The sequence below is a fragment of the Perca fluviatilis genome, chromosome 15 (genome assembly GCF_010015445.1).
Source record: "Perca fluviatilis chromosome 15, GENO_Pfluv_1.0, whole genome shotgun sequence".
Classification (NCBI taxonomy): Eukaryota; Metazoa; Chordata; class Actinopteri; order Perciformes; family Percidae; genus Perca; species Perca fluviatilis.
Genome location: NC_053126.1, coordinates 25,606,781 through 25,629,200, shown reverse-complemented (window position 1 = coordinate 25,629,200; position 22,420 = coordinate 25,606,781). Strand labels below are relative to the sequence as shown.

At 41.8% G+C, this 22,420-nt stretch overlaps 1 protein-coding gene across 1 annotated transcript; it reads left to right on the top strand.

Moving 5' to 3' along the window:
• Positions 1–3,212: 3,212 nt before the first annotated feature.
• On the top strand, positions 3,213–15,494 carry rad23aa (RAD23 homolog A, nucleotide excision repair protein a). Its single transcript, XM_039823933.1, has 9 exons — positions 3,213–3,473; positions 4,364–4,525; positions 5,057–5,259; positions 8,172–8,215; positions 11,226–11,353; positions 12,337–12,424; positions 13,590–13,720; positions 14,418–14,579; positions 15,210–15,494. The coding sequence occupies exons 1-9, from the start codon at positions 3,408–3,410 to the stop codon at positions 15,321–15,323; spliced, it is 1,098 nt and encodes a 365-aa protein (XP_039679867.1). The 5' UTR covers positions 3,213–3,407; the 3' UTR covers positions 15,324–15,494.
• The last annotated feature ends 6,926 nt before the right edge of the window (positions 15,495–22,420 follow it).

Sequence of the window (22,420 nt, the reverse complement as noted above, 5' to 3'; positions counted from 1 at the left end):
GGTATTTTCCAAAACAATGGACACAAAGTCAAATGTGGACATACACTGAGTGAGGCCAATCTAATTGAGGTACGACTGCAGCATTGCAGCACTGCGGCAAAAAGCCTTGCCTACAGTCATAACGTGGCTTTTCACAAAAGATGGTCTTTTTGTCTGGACAAAATAAAAGCCTGCAGATAAACACACACAAACACGCACACACACAAACACAGACATTTTAAGTAGGTCTGTGTTTGGAGCCATATGCCCTCAAATGCTGCTTGTCTCAATAAAACATGGTGGTCCGTTGTTAATCTTTAATAGTTCTGTCTTTGAGAATTAACCCAGATGAACACCCATTTAGGGCACCCCCTAACACACACACACACACACACACACACACACACACACACACACACACACACACACACACACACACACACACACACCTCCTCAATCTCTTCCTATTTCCCTCCCTTCATTCCCCTTTCACTTTCTGACAGTCTTCTATCTACATTCCTTTCTCTCTTACTTTTCTCTCTCTCCGTCATCTATTCCTCACTTTCCCCTGTTATTTTGGCTTCCCCCCCCTCTCCCCTTTAAACCAGATTTCACACCATGTTAACAACAAAATGGGATCACTCACTTAATCAAAGAAAATGCGGAAGAAACAATGATGACCAAATGGAGGTGTGGAAGAGGTTGTGTGCAAAACAAAAATCTGGAGGAGAGGAGAGAGGGGAAGGAGACAGGAAGAGAAAAGAGGTTGAGGAGCAACAGTAAGTAGAGAAACGACAGAGAGACCCCGCCAAACTTGGCATTGAGCGATGGGTGAGGGGGTAGTTTGATAAAATATTCATGTTGCAATGCTTGCTGGGAGGTTTGACTGGTGGTCACAGCCGGTGCATGTGTATGTGTATGTTATTGCTTGTGTGTATGCCTAAGGTATATGCATGTGCAATTTGGTGGCTCGAAATGAGACAAAGATAAGATATGATATTATTCTGATGATTAGTTGAGATTATTGCGGCACTCACATGTGAAGGGCCAGAGCTATGTTATTCCCTTCTATGTCTCTTAACATGAGTAGCTGCATATATTTGAGTGAATGAACTCATTCACCTATCCATCCACCCGTCTATGATATATTATCAGCATTTTTCCATTGCCAGTGCTCTCCATTCTCCTGACAGTTAAACAAATAAAGCATCATCCAAAACACACACAGCCAGTGACAAAGTCGTTTTCAGCATTTAGAAATGTTCTGAATTATGCCTCCTGGCTTTCTGCTCTGTGTCAGTCATGCTCTGCTATCTGCAGTACTTTCTGTCTGTGAGTGGTCTGCCCTCTGCTGACTGCATCACAAAACTGCACAGGTGTGTGTAAAAATACACATATCCCTCCTAAACACCATCTCAGAGCTAGGCTATAGGTGCAGACTACTCATTTTGGTAGCCTAGGACACACACACATAGGTTGGTAGTAAGAGAATAATTATAAAAACAACAACAAGGATTTTGGACAATGGAACAATCTGTCTCTGTGTCTGCCTAATTCACATAATCAGCCAAATACAAAATTAATAAGAAAGAGCAACAAAACACCATAATAATAAAGAGATGCTGATTTCATTTTAAGTTATAAATCAAGATTTATTTGAAATAAATCAGGATATATTTTAAAGCTACAGCTCTACTTTTTGGGAAACACTCTTATTTGCTTTCTTGAAGAGAATACCATGAGAAAACCATTGTGCCCCCATGGTAAATATAAGGCTACAGCAAGCACCCAGTTAGTCAGCGAGAGTGTTATCAATTTTCTCATCTAAATCTTAGCAAATAGTGTTTTTTCCAAAATGTGGCACTATTCCTTTAAAGGAATATGCCACCATTTGTTGAAATAGGGCTTATCACGGTGTACCCTTGCTGTAGATAGGTGGGCCAACGCATTTTTGTCTCAGTGCAAGTAATTAGGTTGTTTTTTTGTCTTTTGTTGGCTCACTTTTACTCACAACATGCTAACTGGCAACATAGGATTCCATTCACTATGCTAAGCTAACTAGTGGCGGCGCTGCCAGTGTTGCACCAGACTAAAACGATGCATGCACAAAAAATGCGTTGGCCCACCTATCTACAGCTAGGGGAGACCGTGATAAACCCTATTTCAACAAACGGTGGCGTATCCCTTTAAAGTATAAGTATGCATCCTGAATACACACATCAGGAGGTTGTGGTCATCATACTGCAGCACTTCTTCCCCCCAGGGCCTAACATAGATCATTTAACCCTTGTGTTGTCTTCCCTTAGACCATAAACTTGTTGTCCTTCTGGGTAAAAATTAACTTTTCTTGGCACTTTTGACACTTTTAAAAATGTTTTTGTGACTTTCTTATAATTAATGGTCAATTAACCTAATTTAAATGACTTTATACCTTCTTTTTTTTAAATGCTATAAAATTGAATAAAACACCCAACATTCAATGGAATTAATCATTAATTTTTACCTGCGAAGAATGTTTTATGGCTTCCATACAACGTACATCCATGCATCCATGTTATTTTTGGCTAATTCGTATGAAAGAAACCCATATTTCTGAAATAAAAAACTACGGGTCAAATTTGACCCAAGGACAACATAAGGGTTAAGATATTAAGTAACAGGAGTATAGCCTTGAATTGATTCAGATAACCATCCAACCATCTCATGCAAGGCAAGGTTGTTCAATTCTTCCAGTCCATCATGTTATTCTTTTGGCAGAACTGAATTTTAATTTTACCCTCATAATGTGAGATATTTGAAATTTACATTTCAGACCGTTGATTAAAACTAAAATTGTAAATTAATGGTATTAGGCTATATAATACAAAATAATTCATAAATTAAGTTAACATTTTAGAGATATTAAAATTCGGCACTTAAAACTTGATTATTATTGATTATATAGAAATTATTAAACGAATTGCAGCTTGCCTAAATAGAATAATAGGCTATCTAATATAAATATTTGTCAAAATCAATCTAATAAATTATAAATATCATGAAAATCTTGCATTTATTTGGAGATATGCTGAATTATTTTTATTACTCGTCGGACTGTAATTGTAGATGTATTGAATTGTTATCCTTTGGATACGCTGCAAGTATGACTATTCAAAATACAAAATAAAGTGAAATCTTTCAAACGTTAAAACGACTTACCATAGTCGCGTCGTACAGCACGAGATCTCGTACCTTCCAGCGGAGCTTTTCTCGCCGCACCACCAACTTGTCACCAAAGATGGCGATTTGCTGAGTGCTCATGGATACACACATTTTTCAGCTTGTCGTTATCTTACCAGAAACGCCAACTTTAGAAACAAATTAACTACTTAGCGAGCAACTATTTCTCCGTTTGAAGCACATCTGACACAACGTCAACCACCGCCACCATGCAGATCACGCTTAAAACCCTGCAACAGCAGACCATTCAGATTGAGATAGACCCCGTACAAACGGTGAGTGGCTATTAGCTAACTTTAGCTAACAGTCCCAACTGTCGGACCTATGTTTTAACTTTACGTGAAGACCAAACAGTTGTATTTTATGTTTACAATGAGATAACACTTTATGTAGTCTCGGCAAAAGGGTGCCCATTAATAGCACGTGTTGCGAGTTTGGCAACACACATGAAACTGCTGCTAAACAACGCGAAACCCAACTAGCAAGCGTTAGCCAGTTAGCTAGCCGAACAGCCCGTTAACAAAGCCATCGCGACGCGACTGCAAACGAATTTATAATCGTTTCAAGTTTGTGTCGTGGTTCCTTTGCTGCTGCTGCTCTCCAGGAATATCTGATGTCATCTACTATGTAATGCTCTAACTTCTGTAAAGAACCCAAGCTTCACACTACGATACGAGTGCCATTGCTAATGCTAACGCTCATGACACTGCTAATTACGATTAGCCTCATTGGTAGCGGACTGTGAAGCTGGCTAGCTAAGTTTGTTCACATCTTTGACATGTAGCTAGCAAGGCAAACTTTGAGTTAATATTATGTTGTGTTATTGGCATTAGGTTACTCAAAGTGTAGCTATATCATTCAGATATTTAACTTTAATCTAATTTTATGGGTGGCAGTAGCTCAGTCCGTAGGGAGTTGGGTTGGGAATCAGAGGGTCGCTAGTTCAAGTCCCCGTACGGACCAAAGTACGGAATGTGGACTGGTAGCTGGAGAGATGCCAGTTCACCTCCTGGGCACTACCAAGGTACTCTTGAGCAATTCACTGACACCCCACCCCAACCGCTCAGGGGGCCTGTCCAGCAGTCGAAATAAAAACATTAGGAAACCATTAGAAAGTGCTTGTACATCGATGGTTATTGATTTTGATGAATCTCTTCTTTACCAGGTGAAGGCATTGAAAGAGAAGATAGAAGCAGAAAGAGGAAAAGACAACTTTCCTGTATCTGGGCAGAAGCTGATATACGCTGGAAAAATCCTGCAAGATGACACACCTATTAAGGATTACAACATTGATGAAAAGAATTTTGTTGTAGTGATGGTTTCCAAGGTAAGGTCTGAATTGATTGTAATAGTCAGATGACATTGGGTTTTTAAAGCGTGGGGGTGTTTCAACTTTTCTGAGCTAATCTACTGTCTGCAGTTAGGTCATATATATATATATATATATATATATATATATATATATATATATATATTTTTTTTACACACACACACACACACACACACACACACACACACACACACACAACAACACACACACACACACTTTCTGTTGGAGTTTAATGTCAGACATTTTTACTATTAAGTTGCTAGTCTTAACAGGGTTCAGGCTTAAAGGGACACAGCCATGGCGACGCACCAAAACAACTAGTTAAGCTTAGGAAAAACATCTTGGTTTGGACTGAAACACTCTCGAGGAACGAACAAAATGAGTTTCCTGGGTGAAAGTATTACAATTATATTGTTATATTTTAGTAGATTTTGCAAATGTTTGCGTAATTTTGCGTAACTTCCGGCCGTAGCTGTATCCCTTCTAGCCACAGCCGTCTAACAGCACCTTCTTCTGAACTGGCTTAAGGCTAAATCCGCAGCTGCCGCCTCACCCCCGGTCTCAGACGCCCCCAAGCCCCCTGTACAGGACTCAGGCTCCACGTCAACAGCTGTCCAAGCCACAACCCCAGCATCAGCCCCAGTCCCAACCCCAGCAGCTGTCCCCATTCCCTCCGAGGAGGTCAAAGAGGAGCCAAGTGCCGCAGCCACAGAACCACAACAGCCAGCCAGGTAGAACCGGTCTATTACAAAACTTAGTGTTATTGAAACCATTTTTTTGTTTGATCAGAGCATGACATTGTTATAGTGACATAAAATGTCCTGTCACTGTCACAATGATATGCACTACTTTCCAACTCTCCCAAAAATGATTTGTCAGTCAACCTATATGCTAAATATATGGAACATGGGTTATTCAGTGGTTAGGATTCAAGACAATTCTGACTCTCATTTCTTAAATATAACACAGAGAGGGAAACGGACACACACAGGCTGTTGGAACGAATACCGAAAGTTGAATATAATTCGAATTGTTAAAAATACTATTCGAATGCTGAAATTACTATTCGAATGTGACTTTTTTATAAATGTTGGCTAACGTTAGCCAATATCCCTCTTCTTGCCTTAGCCTACCCAGGTGTCGCTCATGTCACGTCTCATGAACAGTAAGTTAGCGGGAGTGAGAAACACAAGGCATTGTGAGGTCTAACCTAACGTTATGTACCGAGTAACATTAGTACAACATCACAGAGCCAGGGGAGAGTGACGGGAAATAGTTTTAACATGACTTTAAAATCGACATCCACCGAGCCAAAGTGCTTATGTTAACCTTAGTTAGCTCATTCTTGTTTCCCAACTGCGTCGGGAGTTATAGTAATGTTTAGGCCTGTCACGGGCGGGCGGGCGGGCGGACATACACACGCGCAACTCTGACACACTTTCCACGCTCCGTGTCCGCAGACAGCTGTAGGCTTGTACCAGTTAATTAAATAACCACTTTCCTGAAACTGCTTGCGAGACTGACAAGTCCACAGCGGTGTGCATGTCTGAGCCTGTCTCCACCGCCTCCACCTGCAGGTTGTCAGCTGTGTGGTTTGGAATGAAATGGAGAAAACGGGACGCCGAGTAACACGGTTGATATCGCTCATATACTTTTAATTTTTTTGACGGCGTCTTAACTGCAAAGTGCTGCGGGAAATCCTGCTCAAACTCTCAACTAGCATTTTCTGTCTCTCTCTCTTGGCCTGGAGTCCCGCCCACACAAAGACCATGCGACTGACGAGGGTTAACTCCTCGTTACGCAAAGGAACAGAGAGTGGTCCTCCAGTCTCAATGGTAGAGAGAGGAAAACAAACAAGCATGCAAATGGAAAGTATCGCGACCGGAAAAATTAGAGCTTTTTTTTTTTTATATATATAAATCGTGCAATTAATTGATTTATTGACTATCGTGACAGGCCTAGTAACGTTAGCTTAGCTGGGAGCTTCATGGAGACAGCTAAAGTTTATGTTCGCTGCTCTACAGCGGTCAGAGTTAGCTTCGACTTCATATATTACCTTCTAATAGCTGTATTCTCAGTAATGTGGCAATCTGCACAACAAACATGTTGCTTATAAATCCCTAAAATAGTAGTGACAGCACTGTTTTGGCTTAGTTATCAATGCCATTAGCATCTTAGCTAACACTATTGTTACTTAGTTTATGACAAATTGTTTCGACTGTGCAGTCATTGTGCTAACTGAGCACCGTAAGCATTTACAACAGAGTCACTTCACTACACCTAGAGTTTGATTACAGAGTTCTGTTGATTTGTGTTTGTAGCTGTGTGCTCGTGGTGGAAAATTAACGTTAATAAAGTTGCGTGCAATGCGCCATGACGTATTCCTCTTCAAGGCCAGGCTAATGTTAGAAGTCCCTCTAGTGGACAGAATGTGGAACAACAACCACATGCTTATGGTGGCATTGACAATGCATAAGCCTGAGTAGTGTAGTACATATTAATAACAGGCTGCATTTGAGCATTAAATATTCAAATCTTATTTGAATATTTTAAAAAATAACATGAAATTGGAATGGTATTATAAAAGGAAGATTGACAGCTCTAATGCACACACGTGGACACGTATTTTCATGTTACCAAAGTAAGTCATCTATAAAGTAGCAGCATATTTAATTTAGGGATGCACCGAAATGAAAATTCTTGGCCGAAACCGAAAACCGAAAAAAGAGGAAACCAAGACCGAAAACCGAAACCGAAACACCGAAAGAAATTAAGCCAATTATTAGTACCATTGCATTTATGGCTATGACTGTGTACTAACTTTACTAAAATCAAGGCATTGCAATTGTATAAATTAATATTAAAGTTTAATTAAAAAATATCTAGCAGAAATATGGCTACAATCTGATCGTCACAGTATACAGTAGCCTAAGAACAGAATAGCTTGCCTATTGTTATTATTATTATTATTATTATTATTATTAATATGGAGGCACTTTCTTGCAGGATTTCACTGAACATATCAGACAACGAGGGTGCATGCCCCTCATCTGGTGCAGGCGAGACAAGTCTTTTTTCTGCGCTCTGATCTCCTGCGCTGGGCCGTCTCGCATCCCACGGGTTCTCCGCATCCATCGCGGCCTGGATCATTTCTCGTGCGCCCTGCTTTATTTCCGCATCCAAGTAATGGTCTTTATAACGGCGGATCAAGTACAGTCGCGATGAAGTGCAGAGGATCCGAACAGATCTCACTGAAACGTGTGCTGACAGACTCTAAGAGAGCGATTTTCTTATTTTTTTGTTTTCACTCCGTGGTCCGTCTCTTTGCTTAGGAGACGCTTTGCAGGTGGAACGGATCGGGTACTGACACACGTGCAGGTCGCGTTTTCTGTTTACGTCATCACAACATTTCGGCCGTATTGTTTCGGTGATAAAAGTATTTCGGCCGAAAACCGAAAATGCCCTTTTGGGCCATTTTCTGCCGAAAATTTTCGGTGGCCGAATATTCGGTGCATCCCTAATTTAATTAATGGAATGGATGCTTATATCTAAATTCAGTTGTCAACAGTGTCTGTTGCTTTACTCATCACCTGGGAATTACAGAAGTGTTGTCTGATTTTTCCTCTCCACCTTTGTTTTCTAGCTCCAGCAGCGGGGGTCAGGGCTTGGATGCCTCCTCAGCGCTGGGTAGGTAACAAATTAATCTCTGCCAGACGTGCACGCTGTGCAGTAGTTGCTATAAGTGCACAATTTCAGCCAGTGTTATAAATGGGTTAATATCACAGCAGTACATTTCATGCCTGAAATAGTTACTGATGTGAGTCAGGGTGTTACAGTCAGCAGTGCAATACATACTTTTTCTATATTTAGGCTGTGACAAAAGTACTACATCCCTTATTGTGGTGTTACAGAGGGCAATGGAGATTCCCATTTGGTCTAAAAGAGTAGAGGTCATGATGCTATTGAAGCCCATTTTGTTTGTTATAAACTGTATGTATAATTTTAAAGATTCAGTTCTTTATTTGTTTTTATATTTGTTATTTTTGCATAGAAATACTCATTCCTCAGTGGTGACTTAAAGGGGTGATAGAATGATTATATAGGGTATTTTACACTGTTCCTTAAGGTCTCCTAATAGGGTATGTAACATTGGTTGGGCTGAAAATTGCCCAAATGCTATTTTATTAGGCCCTTAACTACCCTGTGAATATGGCTCTATTTGGAACAAGAGCTTTTCTTCCAAATATGGTATGCTCATGAATATTCAGAATGAGCTACGCGCTGATTGGTTTGAGCAAACTACATAGAAACACACTGGAGACTCGACAGCAGGTCTCATATTTCAGACACTGCAAAGTTATACATTGTTAATCGGGCTATTTCATTATTAAATTAACTTCTGAGACTTTTTTTTTAGTGAGAAATCAACTATATAAAGCTCAAATATGGGCCGTTTTACGAAAATTTATGGCCAATTGCAAATTTGGTAAGACTGTGTGTCGGAGTTCAGCGGCCGGTGCTGCCTGTGTTGCTGCCTCGCCGCCCGGCCTGCCTTCCTTCACAGACCCCGGCCTGCTATGAGGTACTTGGAGCTCCGTCACAGCAGCCCACAGCACTCCATACCCGCGCAAAGTCACTGTTTTTTGCGCTAATGGACCACCAAACACTGCTGCCCTGACAGAGCTCCAGGGCCTGCAACTCCCCTCTTCCTGCTAGCTAAATGCCCGGTGTATGTGAGTGAGAGCGCGGTCAGCGAGCTTGTTACGCCAGCAATCTCTTACCACAGGTTTCAGTTAATCTTTTAATGTGTGTAATTATAATGTGTTAAGTTATTTAAACAAACTATTGGGGAAATAAATGCCGCTTGTCCGCGAGTCTCATTGATGGAGCCTGCGGCTGGATGTAGCCCGTGATTTGTAGCTACAAATCACGGGCTACGATAGTTAGCTTCATTTTCGGCGTAATTCGAGTATATTTACAGTTTGAATTTCGTCACGCCACCTATACAACATCTAGCTAAATGTCTTATAAAGCTAACAACGGTGTCCGATTTCAAATTAATGAATATTTGTGAAGATTAGGGCTTTCGTTAGCTGCAACTGTCCCTTCAATCCTAGCTACCTTTGTAGCTACAAATCACGGATAGTTAGCTTCATTTTCGGTGTAATTCGAGTATGTTTACAGTTTGAATTTCGTCACGCCACGTATACAACATCTAGCTAAATGTCTTATAAAGCTAACAACGGTGTCTGATTTCAAGTTAATGAATATTTGTGAATTTCAGAGGAATTCTAAGAGGAGGCTGGCTAGCTCTCATTGATAGAGCCTGCGGCTGGATGTAGCTCTATCGATGAGACTCGCAGACAAGCGGCGTTTATTTCCCCAATCGTTTGTTTAAATAACTCAACACATTATAATTACACACATTAAAAGATTAACTGGAACTGTGGTAAGAGATTGCTGGCGTAACAAGCTCGCTGACTGCGCTTTCACTCACATACACCGGGCATTTAGCTAGCAGGAAGAGGGGAGTTGCAGGCCCTGGAGCTCTGTCAGAGCAGCGGCGTTTCGTTGTCCATTAGCCCGAGAGACGGTGACTTTGCGCGGGTATGGAGTGCTGTGGGCTGCCAGCCGTGACGGAGCTCCAAGTACCTCACAGCAGGCCGGGGTCTGTGAAGGAAGGCAGGCCAGGCGGCGAGGCAGCAACACAGGCAGCACCGGCCGCTGAACTCCGACACAGTCGGACAAAATTTGCAATTAGCCATCCATTTTCGTAAAGCGGCCCATATTTGAGCTTTACATAGTCGATTTCTCGCATAAAAAAGTTTCAGAAGTGAATTTTGTAATGGAATAGCAGAGATCTGCGCGACCTAGATTCAGAAGACTACCTGATCTCAGGTCAGTTGTGTAGCCTATGTAAATGTTGGGGCGTGACGGTTCTCTTAATACACCCATGGGCTGACAAAGGTTCCGGTTTTTGGGAGGTTGACGTCAACTTCCAGCTCTGTTGAGATTCGCCCGTTTTCAGCGGCAGTTTCAAAATATGAGATTTTCATAGTAAAGGGGTGTCAATGGGATTTTGAGCTTCTATGTATGTCCTATTTACCCACCGAACTGTCGTTATTCAACTATGACAGGGTAAAATCAGTTTTGCATTCTATCACCCCTTTAAGGCTTAGTTAACCCTGGAAATGTCTAGCATGGGATATGTATGTATCCCCTGGTAGCATATTGCTTCTCCATAAAGGAGCTCAGGTGTAGTCAGGTCCACAACAGTTACAGTGACTTATAGTCTCTACCTGCCGTCACAGCAAAAAGATGCATCAAAATGTTAAATCACAACTGCTGATACAGCATATATCACTTCTCTCTCTCCGCTGACTACAGCTGCTGTCCTCCACAAAGGAGCAAGCTACAGTGGCTTGTCGCTGCGGACAAAAGTGCCAAATGTAAAAATGTAAATATACAGGACAAACCTTTTAGAAAAAATGACTTATTTTTGGTGGAGTATTTCTTTTAAGGTTTGTAATGTTTCAAATGTGTTAACTTAGTGCTATATTTAGGGGAATTTTTCATTTCTGATGGGAGGTAGGATTAAAAAAGCAATTTTCTGTTTATGTCTGTGTTGATTGTTATGCACGGAGGTGTATCTGTGCAAATATACTAAATATGCTGTGTGTGTGTGTTGCATTTCTAGTGACTGGTGCAGAGTACGAGGCCATGCTCACAGAGATCATGTCTATGGGCTACGAAAGGGAGAGAGTGGTGGCTGCGCTACGGGCCAGTTTCAACAACCCCCACAGAGCTGTGGAGTACCTTCTCACTGTGAGTCTCACACACAGACAAATAACATTTTTACGTCTGAAAAGCACCACTGGTTTAACATTAAATTCACTTCTTATTGTCTTTTTCCTAGTTATTTTATACAAATGTAGTTTAACTTCTTTATGCAGCAGTTGTGCCTACTGACCACCATGTCAGTCTATTCGGGTAATCCATGTGTAAATTTCCTACATAGAACTAACCTAAAATGTACTAGACATAGGCTAAGCTGTGCTCTCTCCAGCATCCTCTCTCACATTTCATCTCTCAGAGCTCTCCCCGACCAGCAGCCGCCCCTACTGTGCTTTGTTTGGTCGCTGCTTTTACACACAGCCGAGAAGTCACATTTTGGGAAGAGGATGGCTAACTAGGCTGAACATGATGTTAATCAGCGTGAGCCACTCAGCTTCTTGATTTAGTTTTAGTGTAATCTATCAATGGTGACACACGCTCCATAAGATCTGACGTGAGCACACTCTGTTCCTCCCTCTTAATAACACTTTGCTCTGTGCACTGTGAGGTCAATTAATGTTATACTGAGATTTCTTTTGGTCTAACCTCATTGATATAAATGGGGTGGACAAAATCTGATATGCCCTTTTCATAACGTAGGACTGTTTTTGGAATTGTATTGCACCACAAAACAATTGGCCTCTTAACTATTATCCCCATAAAAATGAATCAACACCTCAAAACAGTTAAAACAAAACTGAACACAAAGGGTTGTTGTATTAGCTTACCTTAGTTTTGGCTAGTTGCATCTACAGTAATAAACTGGCAACTGAGTGTATGTTATTTTAAGGACACTGCAGTTGTCCATTATGATAAACAGTGCCGGGTTAAATTAAGTGTATTGAGTTGTAATTTCCAACTAATATAAACCAAATTATCAGGTGCCAACTAACTTCCACAGCCCTCGCACTATTTTGATCCCTCCATGTTCTTTGCAGTGTGTGTGATGGACAGTTGTATTGTTGCGTTTCCAGGGTATCCCCAGCAGCCCAGTCCAGGAGAGTAATCCCCCAGCGCAGGCCCCCGTGTCTGGACCCACAGAAGCCCCATCTCTATCAGAGGGTGAGGCACACGCTCAACTCAGTCCAAAAATACATCCAGTCGACATTTGTGTCTGTCTCTCCCTACTGTGGGGAAAAAAACAAAATCCCAGTACTGGTGGGGTATTGATCAGTGGGTTTTTAAAAACTGCCTCCCATATCTTTAATATGTGAATAGGAAAGGCCCCAAAAGTATAGGACTCATGGCCCCAACTAGTATCCATGCATCAAATTCTTTAGGAGACTAGGCTAGTCCTGGACACATTTACTGTACAGAGGACTACAATTAATACAGGTTATAGCCCCACTGGCAGGAAATGACTCATTAGTGACAGGATGTTTCTCTACTGTGACTATGTGTAAACTGTTAGGTGCAGGTTTGGTGGCAACTTTCTGTTCCTTCATGTGGAGACTTGTCCCTGAGTGGATAAAGGCTTTTTGTTTGATGGGAATAGCACTACAACGATTAGTCGATTGAGCAATGATTTGTCGATTGCATTGTTCAAGTCATTTTTCGAGAAGAGATGCCAAACATTTGAGCTCGATGGGGGCTTAAAACAAACATTTGATTGTTCTAAAATGAAAGACTTTGCAACTTCTCTTGGTCTTAATTATTGTAAATTGAATATTTGGGGGTTTTGGATTGTTGTTTTTTTTTTGCTGTTTTCTGATGTTTTATAGACCAAATCATTAAACAAGAAAACAATTAGTAGATTAATGGATAATGAAAATAATCATTAGTTGCAGCCCTTATTAGGACCCATGGTGTGATTTGTGATCATGGATAACCTGCGTATGCAAATATTTGCTACGTAGCGCACACGCTTATTACAATAGTGGGGAAATCTGTTTATATTTTGAATAAAGAGACAAAGTCAGTTGCCACAAGTATTTTTAAAATTGCACATCTAAGCCATCGGTGTTAGAGCATTTGCTGCATGTATACGCTTGTGTACAGACAGCAGTACTGAAACCACAAGGCGGGGCTAGGATGAACTGGAAACATGCATAGAGCTCAGCTATGAATCTGGACTTCAACGTGAAATAGTAGAAAATTTAGTTTTTGCAAAATGAAGACACGCAGGCAATTGAAAGCACTGATGCATCTCTATTGTCCTGCATGTAATTGATTTAATTTGCTCTCTTGCTAATGGTTATTTTTATTTATTTTTTACTACATCCATTAGGAGAGAACCCACTTGCATTCCTGCGGACCCAGCCCCAGTTTTTGCACATGAGACAGGCCATCCAGCAGAACCCTGCTCTGCTACCAGCTCTTCTCCAACAACTAGGCAGAGAGAATCCTCAACTTCTACAGGTAACGCAGTCGATGGACACACACACACACACACACACACACACACACACACACACACACACACACACACACACACACACACACACACACACACGGACACGGACACACACACGGACACGGACACACACACACACCAATTTAGTTTTGTTTGCAAATTCACATCTTGTTTTGCTCGGGTGTGTAGGCGTGCGTGAGGCACTCAAGAGGGTAAAGTCTAAAAAGTCTTTAATATATTCTTGGCTGAATCAGTAAAACATGACAACGCGTTTGGAGTTACAGGTGGAGTCACATGACCGACAAAGCAGTGAATCCTGTAAAACCATTCCAGAATCAAAGCTATTTGGGTCCTTACATTGTGTTTGATTATTGATGTGATCACTGCTTTGTCTGTCATGTGACTCTACCGGTTCACACTAATCATGTGACACTTTTTACCATGTGATCACTGGCCAACGAGCTATAAGATACAGCTCAAAGACAAACCTTTTACGCTTGCCCTGATGAAGGCCTAAATGGCTGAAACACATTGTCATGTTTTAATGATTTATCCCGGAATATATCTAAGGCATTTTAAACTTCACCCCTCTCGAGTGCCTCAGTTCACTCAAACCCTTCATTTGACGGATCTCAGCCTACGTATACGTGTCAGATGACAACTGTTGGCTCTTAACGTCTCCTCTGTTCTCTCTTCTCCCAGCAAATCAGTCAGCATCAGGAGCTGTTCATCCAGATGTTGAATGAGCCAGTGGGAGAGGGGGGAGAGGCGCCAGAAGTTGGAGAGCTGGGGGCAGCAGGGGAGGAGGGCGCACCTGTCAACTATATCCAGGTTACACCTCAGGAGAAGGAAGCCATCGAAAGGGTGAATATTGAAAATGAGTTTCTATCCACTTGGAAGTGACAAAAGTTCCGGTTCACTGTGGCATCACAAAACGCATTTTTGGCCAGAACTCAAGAATTCCTACACTAATGTAGGACATTTCAAAACAAATGTCCGATAGGATAAACGGACGACGGGTTCTATCCAAAAGGTCAACTTCACTGTGACATCATAATGTTCTGCAAACGCACTTTTCTGGCCATAATTCAACAGCGTAGCTCAGGAACAGAAGGGGGAGACATTTGGTCTCCAGCACTGTGGCGTTTGCACAGATCTTCTGTCCTGCTGAGTTGAAGATGTGTGTGAAGCATCAGTGTTTTGACCAAAAAAAAAAAAAAAACTACACTTAATACCTTTTTTGTTAAATTCCTTCAAAGTCTTCACTACATATATTATGAGTCTGGACAGACATGGACGTAAACTGCAACAACTGCGCTGGTTGGCGGAGGCATACAACTGGTAATCCAAGGCAGTCATTGTAGTTTTGTTGATTTAGTTTGTACATTGTGAGATTAGAAACCGAGAAAGTTGCAGGTCCTGTTGTTCTTAAAGCCTTTGTTCCTATCTCCCTACTCTGTCCTTCTCTCCCTTCTGTGTGTCTCGTCGCAACAGTTGAAAGCGCTGGGCTTCCCCGAGGCTCTGGTGATCCAGGCCTACTTTGCCTGCGAGAAGAACGAGAACCTGGCGGCCAACTTTCTCCTCAACCAGGGACTGGAAGATGACTGAGCAGCGCTGCCTTCCTGCTCCTCCCACCCACCCAACCACCCAACCACCCACCCACCCTTCCCCTCTTCAGCTCAGCATAAAAAGACTGCACCCCCAATTTTACTGTACAGCTACCAACCTCAGCTCAACCCAACCGGAGAGGAGAGGGCAGAGCCAGCAGGGTGGGAGGAGGGAGGGGGTGGTGCGGGTTGGGGGTGGAAAAGGGATGATGTGGTGTGTTAGGTAATGGTTACACACTTAAAAAGTACAAAAAGTGGAGGTTGTGTGCAGGAAGGTCAGACTCACTCAAGATGATTGGAGGTTGGGGTGAAAAGGTGTGGAGGAATGATGAAATCCACGTGAATTCCAATGGAATGTGTTGGGTTTGTCTAGGGGAGATCTATAATTTGATTTTAGACGCGCTTTGTGACATTAGGGAGGAGGGGGAGGGGGGGGGGTTGTGATGAGAGAGAGAGTGTGTGTGTGTGTGTGTGTTCGCGCGCGTGTACGTGTCTGTGCAGATGGGTGCGATACAGTTAAGCTGAAAAAAAAAGTAATCAATTTGCATTCTCTTAAGTTTGTTAATGCTGTAGCTGGATCGTATGGAAGCACATTTCTCCTCACTGCACTTCGACAACATTATCCGTGTGTGTAACTGCTTGTATGTACCTCTGTAAGCCTCATGTACGTACGTCCAAGAATGATACTGGCAGAGATAGACTGGACCGTGCTGCCCTTTGTATGTGTCTGACATGTTGTTGCTGGGGGTCTATCAGTCTGTTTGGGGGTGGGGGGGGAAGGAACGGGAACTAAACTGACAAATAACTATCTGGTTTGGTATTCTGTTCACTTCGTACCACTCTCATCTGTCCTCCTGTGGTGGCTGCACAGATCGCAGCCAGTCAAGAGTCCCTGCAACTGCTGTGCCTGGCTGTTTGGGTTACTCAAATGTGGAACTATTTTGTCTATGCTAGTAGCTTTTTGGTACCTATTAACACTACCCCATATAAAGCTTCTGTGGAACTTCACATTAGATTCTCCAAGATTCTGATAATGTATTTTAAGGTTTTTAGCTATTAGGATTTAAAAATGCAACAATAGAGTGAGAAACCCGAGCAGACGCCGCTCACTAAGGTGAAGTTAGTTTTACGGTAACATTTATTAACCTATACACAGAGAAAAAGGTTTTCCCCGGTTTACCAACAGAGGGACATTTTATAACGATGGCCCACACTCTTAACTATGTTATTTAGTTTGCCAGGATTTGACCCACAGTATGTGGGAAGACATTTCCAAGTTAACCAAAATGATTAAATACCCACACTCATAAGTTCTTATTTGTTATATGCAAAATGTATTTTGCAGATAAATCTGTGTGTACTGCTTGGTGAGCTCCCAACCAGCTGCATGGGGTTTTAACGGTGTCACGTGTGAATGAGTCATCAGGACCACGCAACAACTTATTGTTGCGTGTTGAGAAGAAACCACTTCATACAGGTTTTTATTTTTATTTTTTTTGCCTTGTAACGGCTTTCAGACAAACTGTTCAGGGAATGAACTGGGAACCAGATTATCTACAATTACTTTTAGAGTACACGACTGTAGCCTACCTTATCTTCCCAACCTGGGGAAATCGTCAGAAATATAATTAAATATAATTCAAATTTGATTAAATCAGTTGTAATAAAGCTTAGAATAAATTCTGAATTAAAGAAAATGACACTAAAAGTAACTAGTTCCCCGTTGTCTAAATCGACTGGCACTTGTACATACTACAAGCGGGGGCGGGGCTAGAGCAGTGGTACAGGCCTCCCCTGGGATCTGATTGGCCACTCCTGGTGGTCAGAAGGTGAAGGGCAGTTAGTTTATTAGTAGCATCGGGTACAGACCCGGGGGGCCTCTGCATGAAGTGACAAGAAAACCAATCAAAAGACTAAAAAGAGACGCAAAAATGGCTTGCAGATGCAGAACGACTTGAGAAAGATTGACTACAGAGACAAAAACTACTTCAACCACACGCTGAAGGACTTCAAAGAGACGCCCGGTGTCCCGAAGGACAACACAAGGGTTAATACGGCACCTTAGTGCTTTTTTGTACAGAATTTTGGTCAGCATAAACTGTTTAAATGTGCTCTAGAAATAAACTTTACAACAGACAGGCTTTAGAGAGCAATTCTCAACGAAGTAAACAGAAGTACATAACTCTTGTGTTGTCCTTCGGGTCCAACACAAGGGTACTTAAAGTTGTTTATGTGGCATTCATTTAATACATTGAATTAACAATGTACAATTAAGTATTGCCAAGAACCAAGATTTTAACGCAAGTCTTAAATCTGTACTCATTTTACAAATGTGCATTCAAATTCCTCTATTTTTTCTATAGCCCCTGACTTAGAGACCTGTGTTTATCTTGAATTTAAATATAAACAATAAATACACGGGAACACGTAGTGTACATACATAAAAGGCTACATTATGCACGCGTTGAGGCTCAACTACACACAAAACGGCCAATGAGAAGACGTCGTTCAGTGAGGAGCAGATCTAATCTACCCTCGCCATCTCACTGATGATTCTCCACCGTAGCTTACTGTATTATGAAGATTATGATAATTGCAAAAAGGTTCTCATCTTAATGTGGGTCCATGAACAGACAAAAAATGAAAAAAAAAAAAAAGTCTCCAGTCTCATTCTGTATGTGTGCAGGCAGTTTTTGCTGTCCTACAGCATCAACATGATCTTAGACTATGCTGCGCTACATTAAATATCAGCAGTCTTTCAGGCCTTTGACTCCTTGTGTTGTACATTCAGACTGTAAGTAAGATGCACGATGATGCAATGAGGCACATACGCTCACTGTAGTACCCTTTATTTATCTAAACATAGGGCACTAGCTCACTGTGTCAATGGAGGCCCTCTAGTGGTTTGATCCAGCACTGCAGCAGATAAGAAGCAGGGAGCACCTATATGGCCATCACAGCTGCTACACATTAACACCTGCCTGGGTTTCCAATAGACCTTTTTTTTCACCACGGCAGACATGTTGACATGTCCAGAGCCTGTCTATGGAGAGCCTGTTCACTCCCTATCTCACGCCCTATTAGCCCCATTGTACCAACCCGGAATTTTCCCCGAGAGTGGAAGTTCTCCCCTTATTAGACATTCTCTGACATGTCCTAGTAGGAAAAGCACAGGTGTATTCTAAACCATTACTGATGGCTGCATTCCACTTAGGAGAGGCCCTGGTGTTGTTCATGCTGACTCACTGAAACAGCTTACTGGGACACTTGATGGAACTGAGCCATCGTTAAGGTTATCAGTTTCAGCTGGGCTTTTCCTACTGTGACAAGTCAAGATGTCTGCTGTGAAAAATGTCCATTGTCCTCATCCGGACGTCTCGACTGTTGGAGGGAAACCCAAACTACCAGCCGCCGAGAACATGAAAACTCCACTTACCCTGCGCACATAAAAGGCCAACATCCATCAATAAAGAGATCAAAAGAATGAATTTGTACAATTAAAATCGGAAGAAAATATTAAAGTAAAGCATACTTACTAGTAATTAGGGCTGGGCGATGTGGGGAGAAAATCAAATATCACGATATTCTTGACCAAATACCTCGATGTCGATATTGCGGCCATTTTGTATGGTTGCCGTATCGGTGCTTTCACAAAATATCTTTCCCATGAGATTTTTGATAAATAATCCTCAGTAATGAGGACATAGTGACTAAGTGGGTAAAAGGCAAATAAATAGGACGGCTGGAACGGTTGAGAAAATGACATCACTTTACTGTAACGCAGCCTTTAAAACCAGGAAAAGACAACACTTACCATATTACGACATCCCAAATTGAAGACGATAACTAGTCTCATATCACGATAGCGATATATCGATAAATTGCCCAGCCCTAGTAGTAATAGAACAATTTGTTAACTGAGAAGTTGAGACAAATCCACCATGTAGACTAACTGGTGGTTCCTATTGGCTGTCAAATGCAGTCAGTGTGTACCTACTGTACTCACCTTTGAAACCTACAGGCCTTGAGCAGCCACACAGGTGTTTTCATTTAACCTGGCTGACCAGACCTCTTCCCAGGACTGTGTGGGCGTGTACAGACTGATTGATTGACAGCTTCCTAAACCTCTTGTTAGCTTTGTTGTCCCGGTTAGGGCGGGACAAATGATACCTTTATCATTGTTGTTGGTAGAAAAGATTTGTGACCTATAAACTCCCATCTAAGCTCCAGAGAATGTTTAATAAGGGGAGAACTTCCACTCTCGGGGAAATCCCGGGTTGGTACAATGGGGCTAATAGGGCGTGAGATAGGGAGTGAACAGGCTCTCCATAGACAGGCTCTGTAAGCTCTGACCCACCTTCAACCTGAGCAGAGTCTAATCGGCCACAGTAACTGAAATCACCTGTGTGGGTGTTCAGAGGCTTTTAAACCCTCCTGTTGTCCTCGGGTCGAATTTGAACCGCTTTTCAAAGTTTCTGTATTAGAAATTTGGGTTTCTTTCAACCTAATTTCCCCTTTAAAAGTTGTCAGAAATAAATTGTGCCACATCAATGAAAAACAAGTTGGCAGCTATATTAGTAAATTGATTATCAAGAACTAAAGCAATATGCAAATTGAATAACAAATCTCAGTTTAGAGTAGGATATTGTATTGGTTTTATTTTTCTCCTGGCCACACTACTTCTTCCCCATAGCAAGACAGTTAGATAACCACTTTTAAGCTCTATAGATTTTTCTTTTCCAGGTGTTATAACTATTGCTTATTATATAACAACTTGCTTATTTACACATGCAGCAGATACGTAGCAAGATTAGCATTTATTTGGAGTCGTGTTTCTGTCCACCCGACGAACGTAGTCCAAGATTCTGGCTCCTTTTAGCTCTGCTCTGGGTTCATCAGCTCCTAGGAGAAATGTCTGTCTCTTTAGCTGCTGAATGCTCCACTATGTCCCCCAGTTGTCGGTCTGTCTGTCTGTCTGTCTGCTGCTCTTTCGCTGAATACAGCTGCCTGCTGCAGCTTGCAACAACGCTGATGAGAGCTGGGAGACTGAAGCAAAAAAAACAAACACCAGAGCAGTGTGAATGCGAGGTGTAAAGGTAGCAAAAAAGATTTCCATTTTTTAAACCAAAACGGAGCAATGTAAATGTAGCCTCAGGTGTGGGGGAGGGGCCTAAAATAATATCTGAACTGTGACATCATCATGACGTTATTGCAATGAATCAGGTATTTGTAGTTTGAGGTTATTGATGTTTAATTTACGGGATTGTTCTGTTCCCCAGAGCTAGAACAGACAAATTATATTTATCTTTTTTTTTTTTTCTTTGAGTAAAATTCTCATCATCGACAGAGATTTTAATTCCTACGTGTCGTTAATCCGACATGCACGTGTTCCACCAAAACAAGTTCCTTCCCGAGGCTATTTTGCAGAGTCACCGTTGTTTCGTCCAGCGCGTAGCACCGCCCATGGCAATGTGAATGGGGTTAAAGAAATGCAAAAAAGGGACATCCCGAGCTGTGGTGGGACTGGCAGACAGGGATTGAGCCAGGAGACAGGCAGGAAGGAGGAAAGGTATGCCTTGGAACTTGGGCAGGAGACTGGTACAAGGTCAGAGTCGACAGGCCACACACAAAAACCCCCCCTAAAAAAAAACAAAGACACAGAAATGGCACATTCTAAGGAAAGCTCATTGTGGGTCTGGCTCTAGTGGCTGTAATTCTGCACCAAGGCTGAATTTTGGGAAAGAGACTTCAGATACAGTATTAGGGGACCACTAAGGTCTATATAAAAGAGACTTCAGATACAGTATTAGGGGACCACTAAGGTCTATATAAAAGAGACTTCAGATACAGTATTAGGGGACCACTAAGGTCTATATAAAAGAGACTTCAGATACAGTATTAGGGGACCACTAAGGTCTATATAAAAGAGACTTCAGATACAGTATTAGGGGACCACTAAGGTCTATATAAAAGAGACTTCAGATACAGTATTAGGGGACCACTAAGGTCTATATAAAAGATACTTCAGATACAGTATTAGGGGACCACTAAGGTCTATATAAAAGAGACTTCAGATACAGTATTAGGGGACCACTAAGGTCTATATAAAAGCATCCAAAAAGCACCATTGTCATGGGACCTTTAAAAAAAAAAAAAAAAAAAAAGTAACTCAGAATGTTAACACATCGCCACCACAAGCAGAAAACAGTCCGCTAAATACTGCAGATTTTTATTTTGGATCACCGCTGAAAACTGTAAAAAAAAAAACTAATCTGCAGATTCCATCGGGCATGCTATTAATAGGAAGGAAAACAGAGTATTGAGTATTTTTACATTGTGGTATTGGTACTTTTTTACCTAAGTAAAGGATGTGAGTATTTCCTCCACCACTGCCCCTGGACTGGAGCACAGCCATGTTTGAGACCGCTGCTTGTCCACCAGTGAAATGACACAGTAATAATCACAGCCGAGATAAGCAGGATACAGTCAAGAACATCCTTTTATTCAATCAAGTAAAGGTGTTGCTCCTTTCAAACTGTTTTTTTTTATTATTATTATGGAAAAGAAACTGTAATTAACACATGCATTTACCATGGGCTCTGGGGGGGTGTGTCTGAGGATGGGAGGCTGGTCTGAGGGAGGAGGGGGAGGAGCACTCTCGGCGGGAGGGGTTACAGGGGCCGAGGCAGGAGGCTCGGTGTACACTAAACACAGCCCAGCGTCCTACAAAACGTCTTCAAAAACAAAGGAGAAAAAAAAATAAAGACAATGGCGGACGGTCCGGCCACAGGGTCCGACTGGGCTCTTTGAACGAACGAACGAACGAACGAACGCACACACACACACACACACACACACACACACACACACAGAGCCCCCGTGCAACCTGTTTGTCTCCGATATGGCTTCTCAACTGTGGCGCTTTCACTTGTCAAAGGTTTGATTGATAATACTGCTGCTGGCTTCATTTGCTTGATGGAAGAAAATATTTTAAAAAGTTGCATATATAGATTATTATTTTTTTTTTTTTCCCTTTCTGTTTTTGCAGGACAAAAAAAATGTGTAATCACTTGATTTTGCTGGTGGAATTTCACGGTG